Source organism: Lolium perenne, chromosome 7, assembly GCF_019359855.2.
Source record: "Lolium perenne isolate Kyuss_39 chromosome 7, Kyuss_2.0, whole genome shotgun sequence".
Lineage (NCBI taxonomy): Eukaryota > Viridiplantae > Streptophyta > Magnoliopsida > Poales > Poaceae > Lolium > Lolium perenne.
Genome location: NC_067250.2, coordinates 280,783,794 through 280,801,567, shown reverse-complemented (window position 1 = coordinate 280,801,567; position 17,774 = coordinate 280,783,794). Strand labels below are relative to the sequence as shown.

At 44.2% G+C, this 17,774-nt stretch overlaps 2 protein-coding genes across 2 annotated transcripts; one reads left to right on the top strand and one right to left on the bottom strand.

The window, feature by feature from the left end:
- Window positions 1-400: 400 nt before the first annotated feature.
- Window positions 401-1,674, top strand: LOC127317694 (L-lactate dehydrogenase B-like). The gene has a single exon (XM_051348290.2). The coding sequence runs from the start codon at window positions 403-405 to the stop codon at window positions 1,492-1,494; it is 1,092 nt and encodes a 363-aa protein (XP_051204250.1). The 5' UTR covers window positions 401-402; the 3' UTR covers window positions 1,495-1,674.
- Window positions 1,675-3,746: 2,072 nt separating this feature from the next.
- On the bottom strand, window positions 3,747-4,183 carry LOC127317695 (lipid transfer protein EARLI 1). The gene has a single exon (XM_051348292.2). It carries the CDS (start codon window positions 4,166-4,168, stop codon window positions 3,791-3,793), a length of 378 nt encoding a protein of 125 aa, XP_051204252.1. The 5' UTR covers window positions 4,169-4,183; the 3' UTR covers window positions 3,747-3,790.
- Between the last annotated feature and the right edge of the window lie 13,591 nt (window positions 4,184-17,774).

The following is a 17,774-nucleotide window of genomic DNA, read 5'->3' as shown; positions in this document are numbered from 1 at the left end:
GAAGAAAACGGCTACTTGCACGGAAAAGGGCATGCACGATAAGCAGATCTCCAACTTTCTGATACTTTTTCCTCTGGAAGATCTAACACTCACTCTCACCCAACCAACTATCATCTCTCAACTGCCTTTATTCTCCAATGAAGAACGAACCATGGGTCAAAACCGGCAGGAGTTTCTACGGTATTGTAAAGTCACATATTTATTTTGGTCAACATAAATTGCTTCCTAGGTTAGCTTTTCAGAAAGACAAAAAGAAGAGGGAGAAAAAGAGAGGGAGAGACAGAGAGTTGCATCCATCCAGCAACTAGTATAAGACTATAAGTAGGGCTCTCTATCAGCTACAACTAGCATGCATGCAAGACTAACCCAATTATCAACACAACCCGAGCGACAGCACACACCATGAGCATGAAGAAGGAGGCGTCCTCGCTGTCCGAGCTCGGCTTCGACGTCAACTTCGGCGCCGGCTTCTTCCGCCAGGTGCCATCATCCGGCTGCGACAATGGAGAAGGGACCCAGCGCCGGCGGCGGACAACAAAGGTCTCGGTCATCGGCGCGGGAGACGTGGGCATGGCCATCGCGCAGACGATCCTCACGCAGGGTCTCGCCGACGAGATCGCCCTCGTGGACGCCGACGCCGGCAGGGTCCGCGGCGAGATGCTGGACCTGCAGCACGCCGCGGCGTTCCTCCCGCGCGTCCGCATCGTCGCCGGCACCGACGTCCTCGCGCTCACCAGAGGCTCCGACCTGATCATCGTCACGCTGCCCGGGGCGCGCCCAGTGGGCCACCGTGGCGTGGAGTTGCTGCGCAAGAACGTGGCCGTGCTGCGGGAGGTCGTGCCGGCGCTGGCGGAGGGGTCGCCGGACTCGCTGCTGCTCGTCGTGTCGAACCCCGTGGACGTGCTCGCGTACGCGGCGTGGAAGCTGTCGGGTTTCCCCGCGAGCCGTGTGATCGGCTCCGGCACGAACCTCGACTCCTCCAGGCTCCGCCGCCTCCTCGCCGACCACCTCGGCGTGGGCGCGCAGGACGTGCATGCGTATATGGTCGGCGAGCATGGAGGCGCCGCGGTGGCGCTGTGGTCGAGCATCAGCGTCGGCGGCATGCCGGTGCTGAGCTACCTCCAGAAGACCCACGCGTCGTCGTCTTCGTCCTTCGATGAGGAGGCCCTGGAGGGGATTCGTCGGGCCGTGGTGGGCGGCGCGCGCGAGGTGATCGGGCTGAAGGGGTACGCGTCGTGGGCCATTGGCTACTCGGTGGCCAGCCTTGCCCGGTCGCTCCTCCGCGACCAGCGGCGCGTCCACCCGGTCTCGCTGCTCGCCAAGGGGTTCATCCCCGGCAACGATCACGAGGTCTTCCTCAGCCTCCCGGCAAGGCTCGGCAGGGGCGGCGTGCTCGGGGTCGCGGCGGAGCTGGAGCTCACCGCCGACGAAGAAAGCACGCTCCGTCGGTCGGCGGAGACGCTCTGGGAACATTGTCAGGCGCTCGGGATATAGCAAAGATGTAACGCACATGAATAATGAAGCTTCAATTCCAAGACTGAATAAAGAAGATTGCCGAGATACAAATTACAAATACAGTACATTGTTGTGCTGATAATTGTGCCTCTACGGTTAGGTTCTAGACCTGAAGCTATTCTTCAGGATCTAGACCGCAATAGACATGTTACATGTAACTCATCAAGCTCAACAAAGTTCCTATTTACCGGTAAAAAATATACTGTATATCTTTCTATTAGAGGAGAATGTCGCTTTTTATTGGAGCAGAAGTAGTACTACATGTTTTTTTTGTAAAATATCCTTGCATCTATTAATAATCATCAACCAGAGAAGCACCAGAAAAGAGCTCTAAAAGTATAATAATTACAAATAGATTCTTACATCACCTACTGAACACTACAAGCACTAGAGCGAGCCGAAGTCACACCACCATCCTCACACCTTCCTTACTAGAGCAAAGCAAAGCTTATCGTAGTAGAGCTTGCTGTAATAGACAGACGAAAAGTCATCGTGCTTAAACCTCAAAAAGCTAGTGTAGCAAAGCAACAACCATGGCCTAAAGAAAAGAATCATAAGTCAGAATGGTCACGCTTGCAACCACACCAACTAACACGAACACCAAACGGATCAAAGGAGATCCAACGAGAAGACAACTCCACACGTCCTCCTCCAGTGCTAGGCGCACTACCGGAATGAGGATAAGGCAATGGAAGGACCTTATTCTAACTTTGGAGCGTAGCCGCCACCTCACCGCCCAAAACAAGACACTGCAAATACCTTTTTTCGAGACTACACCCTGGAAGGTGTATCATATATCATAGAAGAAGAGGCCAAGATGGATGAAAAGCGGCAAATAATGGCTACACGATACAAACATGGCTCACATGGTTTACAACACAACCCACACCAGGCGGAAGACAAACTCGCTTTGCACGGTCTCGAGGAGGCGATGCACTAAGCTACTAGGACGCGTCACGACCAACAAAGGGAACTTCGAGGGGAGGGGGCGACTTCAACTCCAGGATGGTACATGCCAATGCCCCGCCCGCCCATAAGTGCCTAGATTCGGCGAGTTAACAACGAGGCTGAACTAGACAAAAGTAGGCATTGAACGAGAAGTGCAGCAATGGTGTACATAGCGCCTCGAAAGCCCATGCTCTGTCAACCACCAATGACTCGAACTGGTGCACCGAGGACTCCCCGAACCACCTAGGCTACACCTCCAAGAAGGAAACGACACAGCCCCGCTAACACCGCCTGGTTCGAAGACCGAATCAAGGTTTCCCCTGGTGCTCTAGGGAGGGAAGAACAGGCAGAGCCATGACGTCGCCTCCAACAAGGTGAAGGAGCCCGTGGGCGTCGCCGTCATCAGCTTATGAAGGGATTTCTACCCGGCACTGTCGTCAACCCCAAGCCCGTCGGATATGCGGAGCAAGGATCCGCCTTTGGGCCTTCTCGCCGTCAAGAGGTGATCTCTGTCGTCATCAGAGCAGGAGGTGCCGACCACTGTCTCACCACAGCCGTCACGGGGGCAGGATGTCGAGAATCCAACCCGCCGCCACCCGGCCGGCCGCCGACACCACCACGATGCCGAGCAACCGACACCTACACGCGACAACGAGTCTGCCTGCAACGGTGGATCTATATCTGGCACGCGAGCGAGCGTCGAGTTCCAGTCCGTCACCGCATGGATGCCTCCAACGCGAAGGATAGCATCACATCCATTGTCATTGACGAGATGCGGCCGTAGCCGGAGCCCCGCAACACTTCGTTGCGGGACATCCGTCGCGCAAGGGTGAGGCCCCGTCACCGCCCAAACTTTACCCAACGGGACTTCTGCCAGCGGCGGAGGAGAGGGGGCCGAGGGTGGGAGGGGCTCGAGGCCGGCGGTGCGGGTTGCCCCCGTGTAGCCTAGGGTTGGGAGACGCCGGGTAGGAAGTTTTTTCACTACAAAAAAAAAGAACAATTGAAACCTCCACCAGCGAGAGGTTGTGGTCTGCCGCACGTCCAAATCCCCAAGGCCACTGAAAGGTAGGGCGGACTAGGGATGTCGCCGGTGCTAAGGAAGAAACTCTAGATTGGTTTTCTTGAATCGCCTCAACATCATTTGCAAAACGAAAAAGAGAAACACGCTGAACGTAGACCTTTTTATTCCAGGAAAATGTCGCTTTTACAACGCACGCAGCGACACACACAACCTCGAAATTAACACAGGGGGTATACGTACGTAGATACGTACTGTATGAACAATAGAGGGTACACTAGCTTGGTAGGCTGCTTGATGACTGACTGATCAGGCGCAGGTGAAGCCCTTGGGCACCTTGCAGCCGCAGTAGTTTAGCAGCAGCGTGAGGTCGACATCGATGTCGAGGTTGATGCCGAGGACGTTTGCGTTGATGGCGAGGCAAACGCAGGCGGCGGCGTCCAGGTCGACGAGGCCGGAGATGAGGGAGCAGCAGGGCTGCTTGGCCGGCTGCGGCCCCAGCACCACGTGGATCAGCCCGTCCAGCACGTCGGCGCACACCGCCAGCTTCACCGCGTTCACCGGGCAGTGTCCCGCCGGAGAGGGGCACGGGTGGCCGTTACACGCCTCTGCCGGCCGCACGCCGCCCAGGCACAGCGCGGCCACGACCACCACCGCCACGATCATGCTTGTCTTGGATGCCGCCATTGCTCGATCTAGACTACGCGCGTGAGTAGCTAGTTAGCGATAGGACAGGTGATGGAGCTGTAGTTGTGTGGGTGTGGTGCATATGGAAGAGATTTGGAGGGTATTTATAGGGGACTAGTGGTGTTCATCCATGGCCAGATATGATTTGTCTTTTCTGGGGTCTTTGGGGCCATTATTGATTTTGCTTACTGACGTGACATGTTGTAAGATCGCATCACAAATTGATATGTTGAGCGAAAAGAGTGTCAAATTCATGCAAATTGCGTATATTCTAATTGGCCGGCTATCAGGTGAGAAGAGCTATAAAAATGATCAAGCCTAGTTTCACACTAGCTAGTCGCAGCAAAACGATTCCTGGGAGCAACGTACAAACACCCGTGAGCATTCAGCCGGCCAATGTCAAAATCAGATGATAAGTTTTACTACTGCAAACATGTCGGTCCAATTTACGTCAAACACACTGACACGGCTTCAGAGCCTAATTTTGACAATAAAATCAACGTAAGATTACAAAGTCCAACGGCAGATTGTCGTGTCCCGTGACACTAGTCCTTCAGAGAAGAATTGGTTTTACTTGCACTGTGATTTGTGTATTTGAATTACAAGTTGGGTTACAGGTAAAAAAAATCAGCCACAAGCAAATACCACTACGGTTCCTGTGTGGCCTCTTGTCGCGTACTTCCGTGAAGAGACATGTTTTAGCTGCCCTACGGTTGTACAAAGTACAAACCTACAACAAGATGATTGATCAATCTCAAAAGATATGGGACTCCTAGATAAAGTCAAGATCTCTCCAATCCTATTTTTATTAGTAGTACAATTAATATTATCAAGTAACATAGGACCATCATCTAGAGCTTTATCATAAATATTTGCCAAGCAAAACTCTTTAGTACCATGCATTTCGATATCAGGCGCAAATAAAGTATTATCATAAGATTTATCAAAATAGCATGGATTATCATAGATAACAGTAGCATAATTATTCTCACAAGTTTTACTCATAGGGAATATTTCAAGAGAATCCACAGGAACATAACATTCATCCTCCTTTGGTAAGCATGTAGGACAATCAAATAGTGTAAGAGATAAAGAGTTACTCTCATTAGAAGGTTGGCATGGGTAGCTAATCCATTCTTCCTCCTTTTGTTCATCACTCTCATCCTCTTTTTCATCCAATGAGCTCTCAGGTTCATCAATTTGTTCTTCCATAGGTTTCTGCAAATTGTGAGTGCATTCTTCTGCATTAATGAGTCTCTCTTTATAATCAATGATATAAGGATTATCGCTGTAACTTTCTATGCAAAAATTAAGGATAGAAGAGACATAATCTTTAACGTCCTTACAAGCAACACAAGTTTCATAATTTTTAGCCATGAAGGATTCTATCTCAGAGGCTCCCATAAATAAAACAAATTGTTCTACCTCTTCGAACCCAAAAAGAATATAGTTATTCCAATTGTAGTTCATAATTAAAACTTCTTCACTAAAGCCACATTGGAATTTAAGATGTTTAGTATCCTGTTTAGAGCAACAATTTGTATCATGGCGTTTAAGCAAGATTTTAGCAATTATATTCAATTTTTTTAACACAGCACTCATGTCTTCACCCTTTCTTGATTCTCTATAATTCTTATATAATTCTATAAGCTCAGTAATGGGTATGAGTTCTTCCATAACAACAGTTTTTAATTTTTCGGTTTTTCAAATTTTTATGGATTTTTGGGTATATAAGAAAAATAAAACAAGACAAAAACAAACTAGACAAAAGTAAACTAAGCAAAATAATACTAGACAGAAATAAACTAAGCAAAAACAAACTAGACAAAAGTAAACTAAGCAAAACAAAATAAAATAAAATAAAAACAGAGAGAGAGGTAGAGTGTACTCCCCAGGTGAACTTATGAGTAGAGCTATGCCTCCCCGGCAACGGCGCCAGAAAATAGTCTTGATAGCCCACAAGTATAGGGGACCGCAACAGTCTTCGAGGGAAGTAAAACCCAAATTTATTGATTCGACACAAGGGGAGACAAAGAATACTTTTAAGCCTTAACAACTGAGTTGTCAATTCAGCTGCACCTGGAAAAGCACTAGTAACAGGGGTGATGTGAAAGCAGCAGTAATATGAGAGCAATAGTAACAAAGAATACAAAACAGAAAGAGCAGTAACACGGAGGCAATGACACCAGAAAATAGTTGATACTACTTCCAATGTCATATAGGACCGAGTATATGATGATGAAAGATGGACCGGGGTTCCCAGCTATCTACACTAGTGGTAACTCTCCAATAACAAGTGACAAGTGTTGGGTGAACAAATTACAGTTGGACAATTGATAGGATTGAAATAGCATTAAGATAGAACATCAATTTATTAATCATGTAGGCATGTTTTCCATATATAGTCATACGTGCTCGCAATGAGAAACTTGCATAACATCTTTTGTCCTACCAGCCGGTGGCAGCCGGGCCTCAAGGGAATCTACTGGTAATTAAGGTACTCCTTTTAATAGAGCACCGGAGCAAAGCATTAACACTTGGTGAAAACATGTGATCTCATATCTAAGTCATCCCCTCCAGTTATCTCAGTTGCTGTCACTCTGGGGCCTCGGGTTCCGGACATAGACATGTGCAAACAACTTATAGATACAATCTAAGCAATAATTATAGAGCTTAAATCTAAGATCATGCCACTCGTGCACTAGTGACAAGCATTAAACACAACAAGATTACAGCAACAATAACTTCACAAACTTTATAGATAGACTGATCATAATGTAACAATTCATCGGATCCCAACAAACACAACACCGATTACATCAGATGGATCTCAATCATGTAAGGCAGCTCATGAGATCATTGTATTGAAGTACATGGGAGAGAGAGTACCAACTAGCTACTGCTAGAACCCGTAGTCCATGTGGGAACTACTCACGGAGCATGATGGAGGCGGTGGCGTCGATGGAGATGGCTTCCGGGGGCACTTTCCGGTCCCGGCGGCGTGCCGGAATAGAGATTCTGTCCCCCGAATCTTGGTTTCACGATGGCGGCGGCGCCCTTGGAGTCTTTCTGGAATATGATTGATTGTTATAGGGTTTTCGCGTCGCGAGGAATATATAGGCGAAAGGGCGGCGTCGGAGGGGTCCCGAGGGGTCCACACCACACCTGGGCGCGCCCCCCTCCTAGGCCGTGCCACCTGGTGGTCTGGAGGCTGTGGGCCCCCTCTCCGTCTCTCCTTCGGTGTTCTGGGTCCGTCTCGGTGAAATAAGAGGTTTGGCTTTCGTTTTGTCCAATTCCGAGAATATTTCCCGAACAGCTTTTCTGGAACAAAAAACAGCAGAAAACAGGAACTCGCACCTCGGCATCTTGTTAATAGGTTAGTCCCGAAAAATGCATAAATCATTATAAAGTGTGAACAAAACATGTAGGTATTGTCATCAAACTAGCATGGAACCTCAGAAATTATAGATACGTTGGAGACGTATCACAGAGGAAGAGACCAAGGAGGCATGGCGGCTGCTGATGTTCTAAGGGAGGAAGCAGAAGAGATTCGGGAAGAAACCAAATCCAAGATAAATGGCCTTGTGGAAGAAATTGACCTACTGAAGTGGATGATGGCGCAAACTATTGTCGGAAATACTAAAACAAAGGTTGATCGCACAATTCTTTGCATTTATTGTACCTTTTCTGTTAAACTTGGTTGATCTATCGAGGATACTAACATTGACCTACCTAATTCTGCAGAATATTGAAATAGAACATGACATCCCTCAAGATAGTTATGGTGAATCCTATGCTGTTGACCGTGACAACATACATGATGATGAGGAAGCAAGAGTCGAAGAAGAGCTCAGGAACAATTTGAGAAGAAGCACGCAGAAGTTCAGCTACCGCAGAAGAAGAAGGAAGCACAACTTTTGCAGAAGAAGAAGGAAGCGGAGGTGTTGCAGAAGAAGAATGAAGGAGAGCTTCTGCAGAAGAAGAAGGAAGCGGAGCTGTTGCAGAAAAAGTGGAAGGAAGCAGAGGCCTTGCAGAAGAAAGATGCTGAGATGCGCAAAAAGTCGCAGAGGGAAGATGCAGTTACACAGAAAAACAAGCAGGTGTTGTTTCTTTCTCATTTTGTTTCTATCTCACTTTTCTGTTTGACCACATCATTTTGTGTGTATTGTGTGTATCTATCTCATTTTGTTTCCTCATTTTGACCAGCAAGGGAAAGAAGTGATCTTGTACAGCGTTTTTCGTGACCACACTATCCCTGTGGCAAAAGCCACCATTCTATCAACTGACCGAAAGAAGATGGTAGGGGGAAGGGAGCTAGGTCTTGAATGTTGTGAAGTTGTCATCAACTACATAATCAAAAGGGATGCTCTGCTACCTCGTCCTATTGGCAATATCACTACCATGGCACAAGCTCAAGGCAGATCCATTGTGCGGATCCACAAGCATGTATGTTTCCAGTTCTGAAAAAAATCCATATCTTGTCATCTTCTTATTGTACTAAATGTGCATATGGAGGTTAATTATTGTGTATTGATTATAGATTTTGTCTATGCAGATGGAGGAAGCCAAAAAATCCACGGATAAGCCTACCACAGCTCCAGATCGAGAGCAGGTACTAAATGGCAAATATTTCTTCAGTTAGAGCAGTAGCACATTTATTTCAGGTTAACAGGAATGGAAATAGCACATTCATAAAATGCTCTGTACTTGTTGTTGATACTAGTTCTGTACTTGTTGTTGATACTTGCTATGTACTTGTTTTTGATACTTGCCTTTTGAGATGGGTGTTGTTGATACTTGCTATGTACATCTAGCAGTAGCACATTCTCACCCACGCACAGACCAGACGCATGCATACTCATTGAGTAGATCAATAGCAGCCTTAGTCTAGAAGAATGACTTATGTTTTGTTGCTACATTTGCAAAGAAGCTACTTTGCTATGAACAATATTATGTACAACTGAAGTTCATCTCTATGTGTTGAAAGTATCTTTTATATTCTCAAGTTTCGGCTAGATGATGTGTTATTTCCCTTTTGTTATATTATCCCAGAAATTTGGTTTTATGTTGTTGAATTCATGCTACTATAATTATATGCAAATGAAGTGCTGTTGTATGCCCGTGTGTGTTAGTGTGTCTTAGTGCGTTGACCTAGGTTGTGTATGTGTGCGTTGTGTCCAGATGTGTGTGCGTGCAGTAGCACATTTGCCCAAGATATTGAGGCAATATTTCTTCAGTTAGAGCAATAGCAAATTTGCTTGCTTCTTCTTTTGTATTTCATCATGACTTATACCCTTTTCATTTATTTCAGGTCAACAGGAATGGAAACTAGTTGGTACCATGCAAGGTTGTGATGACACTCTAGCTGGTGGCTGAATTAGAGATCTCGTTTTGTTCTCTTGCTGATCTGTCTTAAAAAAACTATGTATCTTGCACTACTGAAGATGTATGCACTCTTGGTGGTCTAGCCGCCTCTATTTATGTATGCTGCACTGTACGTTGGTGGATTGATGTATGCACTATGTTGGATCAGACTAGTGGTGACCTGATTTTATTTGCTGAAATGATCTATGTATGATTTTGTACTTGGCTTAGCCAACCAATATTGGAAGTGGGCTACAAATGTTACCAAATGTATATTTTGTCTAGTAAACTGCTGGTACATCAAGTCCTGGCAATTTGACTGCCGGTACACATGTTTCTGGCAAATTAACTGCCGGTACCAAAATTTCCGGCAATCTATCTGCCGGTACATATTTTTGTGGCACCCAAACTGCCGGGGTAGCCTATCTGCCGGCACAGAAATGCACAGAGACAAGTTATCTGCCGGTACAACTTTATCTGCCGGCACAACTATTTGCCGTCGGGTTTATAGCGGGCAGATTCATCTGCCGGCGAAGAAATTGTCCCGACAGGCTGGCTGCCTCCATAAGCTGCTTATGCCGGCAGTTTTTGTGCCTCAATGCTTGGTCCATCGTGTAGTGCATGGGTCATGACAAATAATGTGTCTAATTTTCTAGGGAGATTTTCTGCTTCTTCCCTTTCTCATATCTGAATGTTACATTGATCTTGAATCCACATAGATTCCTTACATTTTTATGCATCATTCGAATCTTAGTTTTTATGAGAATGTGTTTTCTTGATTTATACTAAACTTCCTTATTTTTTACAAGTCGTTGTCAAATATATGTTAACATTTTAATACTTATTATTGCAAACTTTCTTTCATTAAATCTAAACAATATATTACAATGGTTTTCAGCTTAAAAAACTTTCATTGGGCCGAGCCTATTGAGATCCTAGGTAAAATATTAGTATTGTTGATTAGTATATATGTCACGCTTTAGAAGTGGACATGTATATACTTATGATCCATTTTAGTACATTTAAGTGTCTTCATAGAAATCTCTAAAGCGTATCATCAATTGAACACCTCGATTGGGTTTGTAGGGTATATGATTGTCTATCCCAACTATACGTATAAGTAAAGTAGAAAATTCTAGAGTGCATGTGATGTCTAGCCGTTGAGAAGGGCTAGCTCGTTTGCTCAACCGTTTGTGCGGAATCGATTGAGCGGCCAGCTCGCTCTTTTGCTCAATTCTGTATTGATTAGCATGTACATGTATAGCTAGTGCCTTATTCAAAGTGATTTGGATAAATTCAAGGGCATTTCTTACATGGCGATGCATATCGGACTCCCAAAAGTGATCACACCAATTTTTTGCGTCGTCATGTGAAGATACTTTGATAGCGCGTCCGTTTGCGTCTGGGTGTATTTCCAGCGGGACGACCCATTTTTTTCCAATAATATTTTTCATTCACTAAGTAAAAAAGCATAATGTAGTACAAACTAAGGAAATACAAGCCCTAGGCTACTTGCTACCCGACGGCTCGGCTCCGTCGTTGCGTCCCTCCCTCCTCTGCTTCTCCGCCGCCCCCACCGTACGGCCGGTCAGCCGCCGCGTCCTCTAGCAGGCGCTACCGCAGCGCCTCGTCCGCGGCATCCTCGGCCTTCTTGAGCGTCTCGAAGGAGTCGACTAACACCCTCTGCTCCGCCGTCTCTCCTCCAGGGTAGGCTCATTAGGGTCATCAAAGGACCAATCGATGTCGGAGGAGTCGTCCTCTGCGGCGGCCACCTCCCTGTGGCACCGCGTGGGCTGCTCGCTCCTCCTTGATACGCGTACAGCACGCGACCGTTGGGAACCCCAAGAGGAAGGTGTGATGCGTACAGCGGCAAGTTTTCCCTCAGTAAGAAACCAAGGTTTATCGAACCAGTAGGAGCCAAGAAGCACGTTGAAGATTGATGGCGGCGAAGTGTAGTGCGGCGCAACACCAGGGATTCCGGCGCCAACGTGGAACCTGCACAACACAACCAAAGTACTTTGCCCCAACGAAACAGTGAGGTTGTCAATCTCACCGGCTTGCTGTAACAAAGGATTAGATGTATAGTGTGGATGATGATTGTTTGCAGAAAACAGTAGAACAAGTATTGCAGTAGATTGTATTCGATTAAAAGAATGAACCGGGGTCCACAGTTCACTAGAGGTGTCTCTCCCATAAGATAAATAGCATGTTGGGTGAACAAATTACAGTTGGGCAATTGACAAATAGAGAGGGCATGACAATGCACATACATGATATGATGAGTATTGTGAGATTTAATTGGGCATTACGACAAAGTACATAGACCGCTATCCAGCATGCATCTATGCCTAAAAAGTCCACCTTCAGGTTATCATCCGAACCCCTTCCAGTATTAAGTTGAAAACAACAGATAATTGCATTAAGTATGGTGCGTAATGTAATCAATAACTACATCCTCGGACATAGCATCAATGTTTTATCCCTAGTGGCAACAGCACATCCACAACCTTAGAACTTTCTGTCACTGTCCCAGATTTAATGGAGGCATGAACCCACTATCGAGCATAAATACTCCCTCTTGGAGTTACTAGCAAAAACTTGGCCAGAACCTCTACTAATAACGGAGAGCATGCAAGGTCATAAACAACACATAGGTAATAGATTGATAATCAACATAGCATAGTATTCTCTATCCATCGGATCCCAACAAACACAACATATAGCATTACAGATAGATGATCTTGATCATGTTAGGCAGCTCACAAGACCCGACAATGAAGCATAATTAGGAGAAGACGACCATCTAGCTACTGCTATGGACCCATAGTCCAGGGGTGAACTACTCACTCATCACTCCGGAGGCGACCATGGCGGTGAAGAGTCCTTCGGGAGATGATTCCCCTCTCCGGCAGGGTGCCGGAGGCGATCTCCTGAATCCCCCGAGATGGGATTGGCGGCGGCGGCGTCTCTGGAAGGTTTTCCGTATCGTGGCTCTCGGTACTGGGGGTTTCGCGACGAAGGCTTTAAGTAGGCGGAGGAGATAGGTCAGGGGGCCACACGAGGGCCCCACACAGTAGGCCGGCGCGGCCAGGGCTTGGGCCGCGCCGCCCTAGTGTGTCGCCAGCTCGTGGCCCCACTTCGTATCATCTTCGGTCTTCTGGAAGCTTCGTGTGAAAATAGGTCACTGGGCGTTGATTTCGTCCAATTCCGAGAATATTTCCTTACTAGGATTTCTGAAACCAAAAACAGCAAAAACAAAGAATCGGCTCTTTGGCATCTCGTTAATAGGTTAGTGCCGGAAAATGCATAAATATGACATAAAGTATGCATAAAACATGTAGATATCATCAATAATGTGGCATGGAACATAAGAAATTATCGATACGTCGGAGACGTATCAGCATCCCCAAGCTTAGTTTCTGCTCGTCCCGAGCAGGTAAACGATAACAAAGATAATTTCTGGAGTGACATGCCATCATAACCTTGATCATACTATTGTAAGCATATGTAATGAATGCAGCGATCCAAACAATGGTAAATGACATGAGTAAACAAATGAATCATATAGCAAAGACTTTTCATGAATAGTACTTGAAGACAAGCATCAATAAGTCTTACATAAGAGTTAACTCATAAAGCAATAATTCAAAGTAAAAGCATTGAAGCAACACAAAGGAAGATTAAGTTTCAGCGGTTGCTTTCAACTTGTAACATGTATATCTCATGGATATTGTCAATGTAAAGTAATATAACAAGTGCAATATGCAAGTATGTAGGAATCAATGCACAGTTCACACAAGTGTTTGCTTCTTGAGGTGGAGAGAAATAGGTGAACTGACTCAACATAAAAAGTAAAAGAAAGGCCCTTCGCAGAGGGAAGCATTGATTGCTATATTTGTGCTAGAGCTTTGATTTTGAAAACATATAGAGAGCAATAAAAGTAAAATTTTGAGAGGTGTTTGTTGTTGTCAACGAATGGTAGTGGGCACTCTAATCCCCCTTGCCAGACAAACCTTCAAAGAGCGGCTCCCATTTTATTTTTGTTTTTGTGTGGCACTCCTTCCAACCTTTCTTTCAAAAACCATGGCTAACCGAATCCTCGGGTGCCTGCCAACAATCTCATACCATGAAGGAGTGTCTTTTTATTTTAGTTTTATTATGATGACACTCCTCCCCACCTTTGATTTCTCAAGCCATGGCTAACCGAATCCTTCGGGTGCCGTCCAACAATCACATACCATGGAGGAGTGTCTATTTTTTTTTGTTAATTAATTTGGGACTGGGAATCCCATTGCCAGCTCTTTTTGCAAAATTATTGGATAAGCGGATGAAGCCACTAGTTAATTGGTGAAAGTTGCCCAACAAGATTGAAAGAAAAACACCACATACTTCCTCATGAGCTATAAAACATTGACACAAATCAGAGGTGATAAATTTTGAATTGTTTAAAGGTAGCACTCAAGCAATTTACTTTGGAATGGCGGAGAAATACCATGTAGTAGGTAGGTATGGTGGACACAAATGGCATAGTGGTTGGCTCAAGGATCTTGGATGCATGAGAAGTATTCCCTCTCGATACAAGGCTTAGGCTAGCAAGGCTATTTGAACCAAACACAAGGATGAACCGGTGCAGCAAAACTCACATAAAATACATATTGTAAACATTATAAGACTCTACACCGTATTCCTTGTTGTTCAAACTCAATACTAGAAATTATCTAGACCTTAGAGAGACCAATTATGCAAACCAAATTTTAGCAAGCTCTATGTATTTCTTCATTAATAGGTGCAAAGTATATGATGCAAGAGCTTAAACATGAGCACAACAATTGCCAAGTATCACATTATCCAAGACATTATAGCAATTACTACATGTAGCATTTCCTGATTCCAACCATATAACAATTTAACGAAGAAGATTCAACCTTCGCCATGAATATTATGAGTAAAGCCTAAGGACATATTTGTCCATATGTAACAGCGGAGCGTGTCTCTCTCCCACACAATGAATGCTAGGATCCATTTTATTCAAACAAAACAAAAACAAAAACAAACCGATTCTCCAAGCAAAGTGCATAAGATGTGATGGAATAAAAATATAGTTTCACTAGAGGAACCTGATAATGTTGTCGATGAAGAAGGGGATGCCTTGGGAATCCCCAAGCTACGCTTGAGTCTTATTGAAATATGCAGGGGTGAACCACCGGGGCATCCCCAAGCTTAGAGCTTTCACTCTCCTTGATCATATTGTATCATCTCCCTCTCTTGATCCTTGAAAACTTCCTCCACACCAAACTCAAAACAACTCATTAGAGGGTTAGTGCACAATTAAAATTTACATGTTCAGAGGTGACACAATCATTCTTAACACTTCTGGACATTGCACAAAGCTACTGAAAGTTAATGGAATCGAAAAATCCATCAAGCATAGCAAAACATGCAATGCTAAATAAAAGGCAGAATCTATCAAAACAGAACAGTTCGTAAAGACGAATTTCTAAGAGGCACCAGACTTGCTCAAATGAAAATGCTCAAATTGAATGAAAATTGCGTACATATCTGAGGATCACTCACGTAAATTGGCATAATTTTCTTAGTTACCTACAGAGAATTAGGCTCAGATTCGTGACAGCAAAGAAATCTGTTTCTGCGCAGTAATCCAAATCTAGTATGAACCTTACTATCAACGACTTTACTTGGTACAACAATGCACAAAACTAAGATAAGGAGAGGTTGCTACAGTAGTAATAACTTCCAAGACTCAAATATAAAATAAAGGTACTGTAGTAAAAACATGGGTTGTCTCCCATAAGCGCTTTTCTTTAACGCCTTTCAGCTAGGCGCAGAAAGTGTATATCAAGTATTATCAAGAGACGAAGCATTAACATCATAATTTTTTCTAATGATAGAATCAAAAGGTAACTTCATTCTCTTTCTAGGGAAGTGTTCCATACCTTTCTTGAGAGGAAATCGATATTTAATATTACCTTCCTTCATATCAATGATAGCACCAACAGTTCGAAGAAAAGGTCTTCCCAATATAATGGGACAAGATGCATTGCATTCAATATCCAAGACAACAAAATCAACGGGGACAAGGTTATTGTTAACGGTAATGCGAACATTATCAACTCTCCCCAAAGGTCTCTTTGTAGAGTTATCAGCAAGATTAACATCCAAATAACAATTTTTCAATGGTGACAAGTCAAGCATATTATAGATTTTCTTAGGCATAACGGAAATACTTGCACCAAGATCACATAAAGCATTACAATCGAAGTCATTGACCTTCATCTTAATGATGGGCTCCCAACCATCCTCTAGCTTCCTAGGAATAGAAGTTCCGCGATTTAATTTCTCTTCTCTAGCTTTTATGAGAGCATTTGTAATATATTTCGTGAAAGCCAAATTTATAGCACTAGCATTAGGACTCTTAGCAAGTTTTTGTAAGAACTTTATAACTTCGGAGATGTGGCAATCATCAAAATCCAAACCATTATAATCTAAAGCAATGGGATCATTGTCCCCAATGTTGGAAAAAATTTCAGCAGTTTTATCGAGAGCGGTTTAGCAGTTTTAGCGATTTGTGCAGTTTTTCGCGCTTTGCATTAGAAGTGGAAACATTGCCAACACAAATTATTTTACCATTAATAGTAGGAGGTGCAGCAACATGTGGAGCATTAGCATTACTAGTGGTGGTAATAGTCCAAACTTTAGCTATATTATCTCCTTTTTCATTTTCTTCTTTTTCCCACCTAGCACGCAATTCGGCCATCAATCTTATATTCTCATTAATTCTAACTTGGATGGCATTTGCTGTAGTAACAATTTTATTATTATGATTTTCATTAGGCATAACTTTCGATTTCAAAAGATCAACATCAGCAGCAAGACTATCGACTTTAGAAGCAAGTATATCAATTTTCCCAAGCTTTTCTTCAACAGATTTGTTAAAAGCAGTTTGTGTACTAATAAATTCTTTAAGCATAGCTTCAAGTCCAGGGGGTGTGTTTGTCAACACCCGGATTTTTAAGTCCAGATGCCTATTATGCCATTCATCGCAATCCCAGGAATATCGTTTTTGCGAGACATAATAGATTAATATCACAACACATCATTCATTACAACGCATAATTGTCTTACAACACGGGATCACATGATCCAGTCTCATTACAATACTAGTTGATCTATTGATCAATTACAAAACACATAGCGGAAGCGAAGTAGCGTAGTAGTAGTCCATCTATTCCACAGGCAACTGTTGACGTCAGGAGTGATCCTAGTTGTCGTAGACGTCCTGCGGTCCTTCTTCCGGGTTCCGGTACTCCTCTTCATAGTCTGGCCATTTGAATAGCCAGGGACAAAGCCATGAGTACTTTAAAGTACTCGCAAACTAATACTAAGGTAAACACTATCAACTATAGAAGGGGATGCTAAGCTCTAGTTTCATTTGCAGAAAGACAGTTTTATTTCATAAACATTTTAATAATCAAAAACCTTCATTTGCTCAACTAACTCAAGTGGGAACATTAGTGTCATTCCCACAACTCAGTTGTGATTCAAAGTCAAGTCACCTTTCAATTCAAATCACAAGGCACCATTCAACTTTTCAAGTTCAAAATCACCCTTCACATGTCACATTTTGAAAAATAGTCTGATGACGGAACAGTATGGCCTTTCCAACCGTCCATAACCGTGGACGCGGCTATTCGAATAGATCTACACTCTGCAGAGGTCGTACACTTGTGCCACAACATTTGCAATAATCCGTCAGGGTTAACTGGCCCTGATTTACCACACTCCGTGTGCGGACTACCAACCATAACCTTTCACTTACATATCCTAGTATAGGCATCTCTCCCCATGAGCTTGGCCTCCCAGTGAAGACAAACTGTCAGCCTGGGAACTGCACAGGGCTTGGGCCGGACATTCACCTCATTTCACGTCATATCACATCACTTCACTTTTGTAGAGGCAGCCTCCAGCATAACCCCGATGACGCTTGTTTAGAGGGAACCCATACTAAGATACATAAACTTCTAGTTAAGCCCTACCCATATCAGGTATTGTGGGGGTACTTGCAAAATTGGAATGGTATCGCATCCAAACCCAACCATCAGTTTTTGTAAAATTCACCAAGTCATTCACCAGTCATATTCACCTTCAAAATCTTTCAATAGAATGACTCATCATTCCAAGGTTTTCAAAGTCTTTTCATTTCACAAGTTCCCATCTAGAGTAG

What these genes read in the sequence shown, in the direction of transcription:
- LOC127317694 (XM_051348290.2), top strand. Translation starts at nt 403, where the DNA reads ATGAGCATGAAGAAGGAGGCGTCCTCGCTGTCCGAGCTCGGCTTCGAC.
- LOC127317695 (XM_051348292.2), bottom strand. Translation starts at nt 4,168, where the DNA reads ATGGCGGCATCCAAGACAAGCATGATCGTGGCGGTGGTGGTCGTGGCC.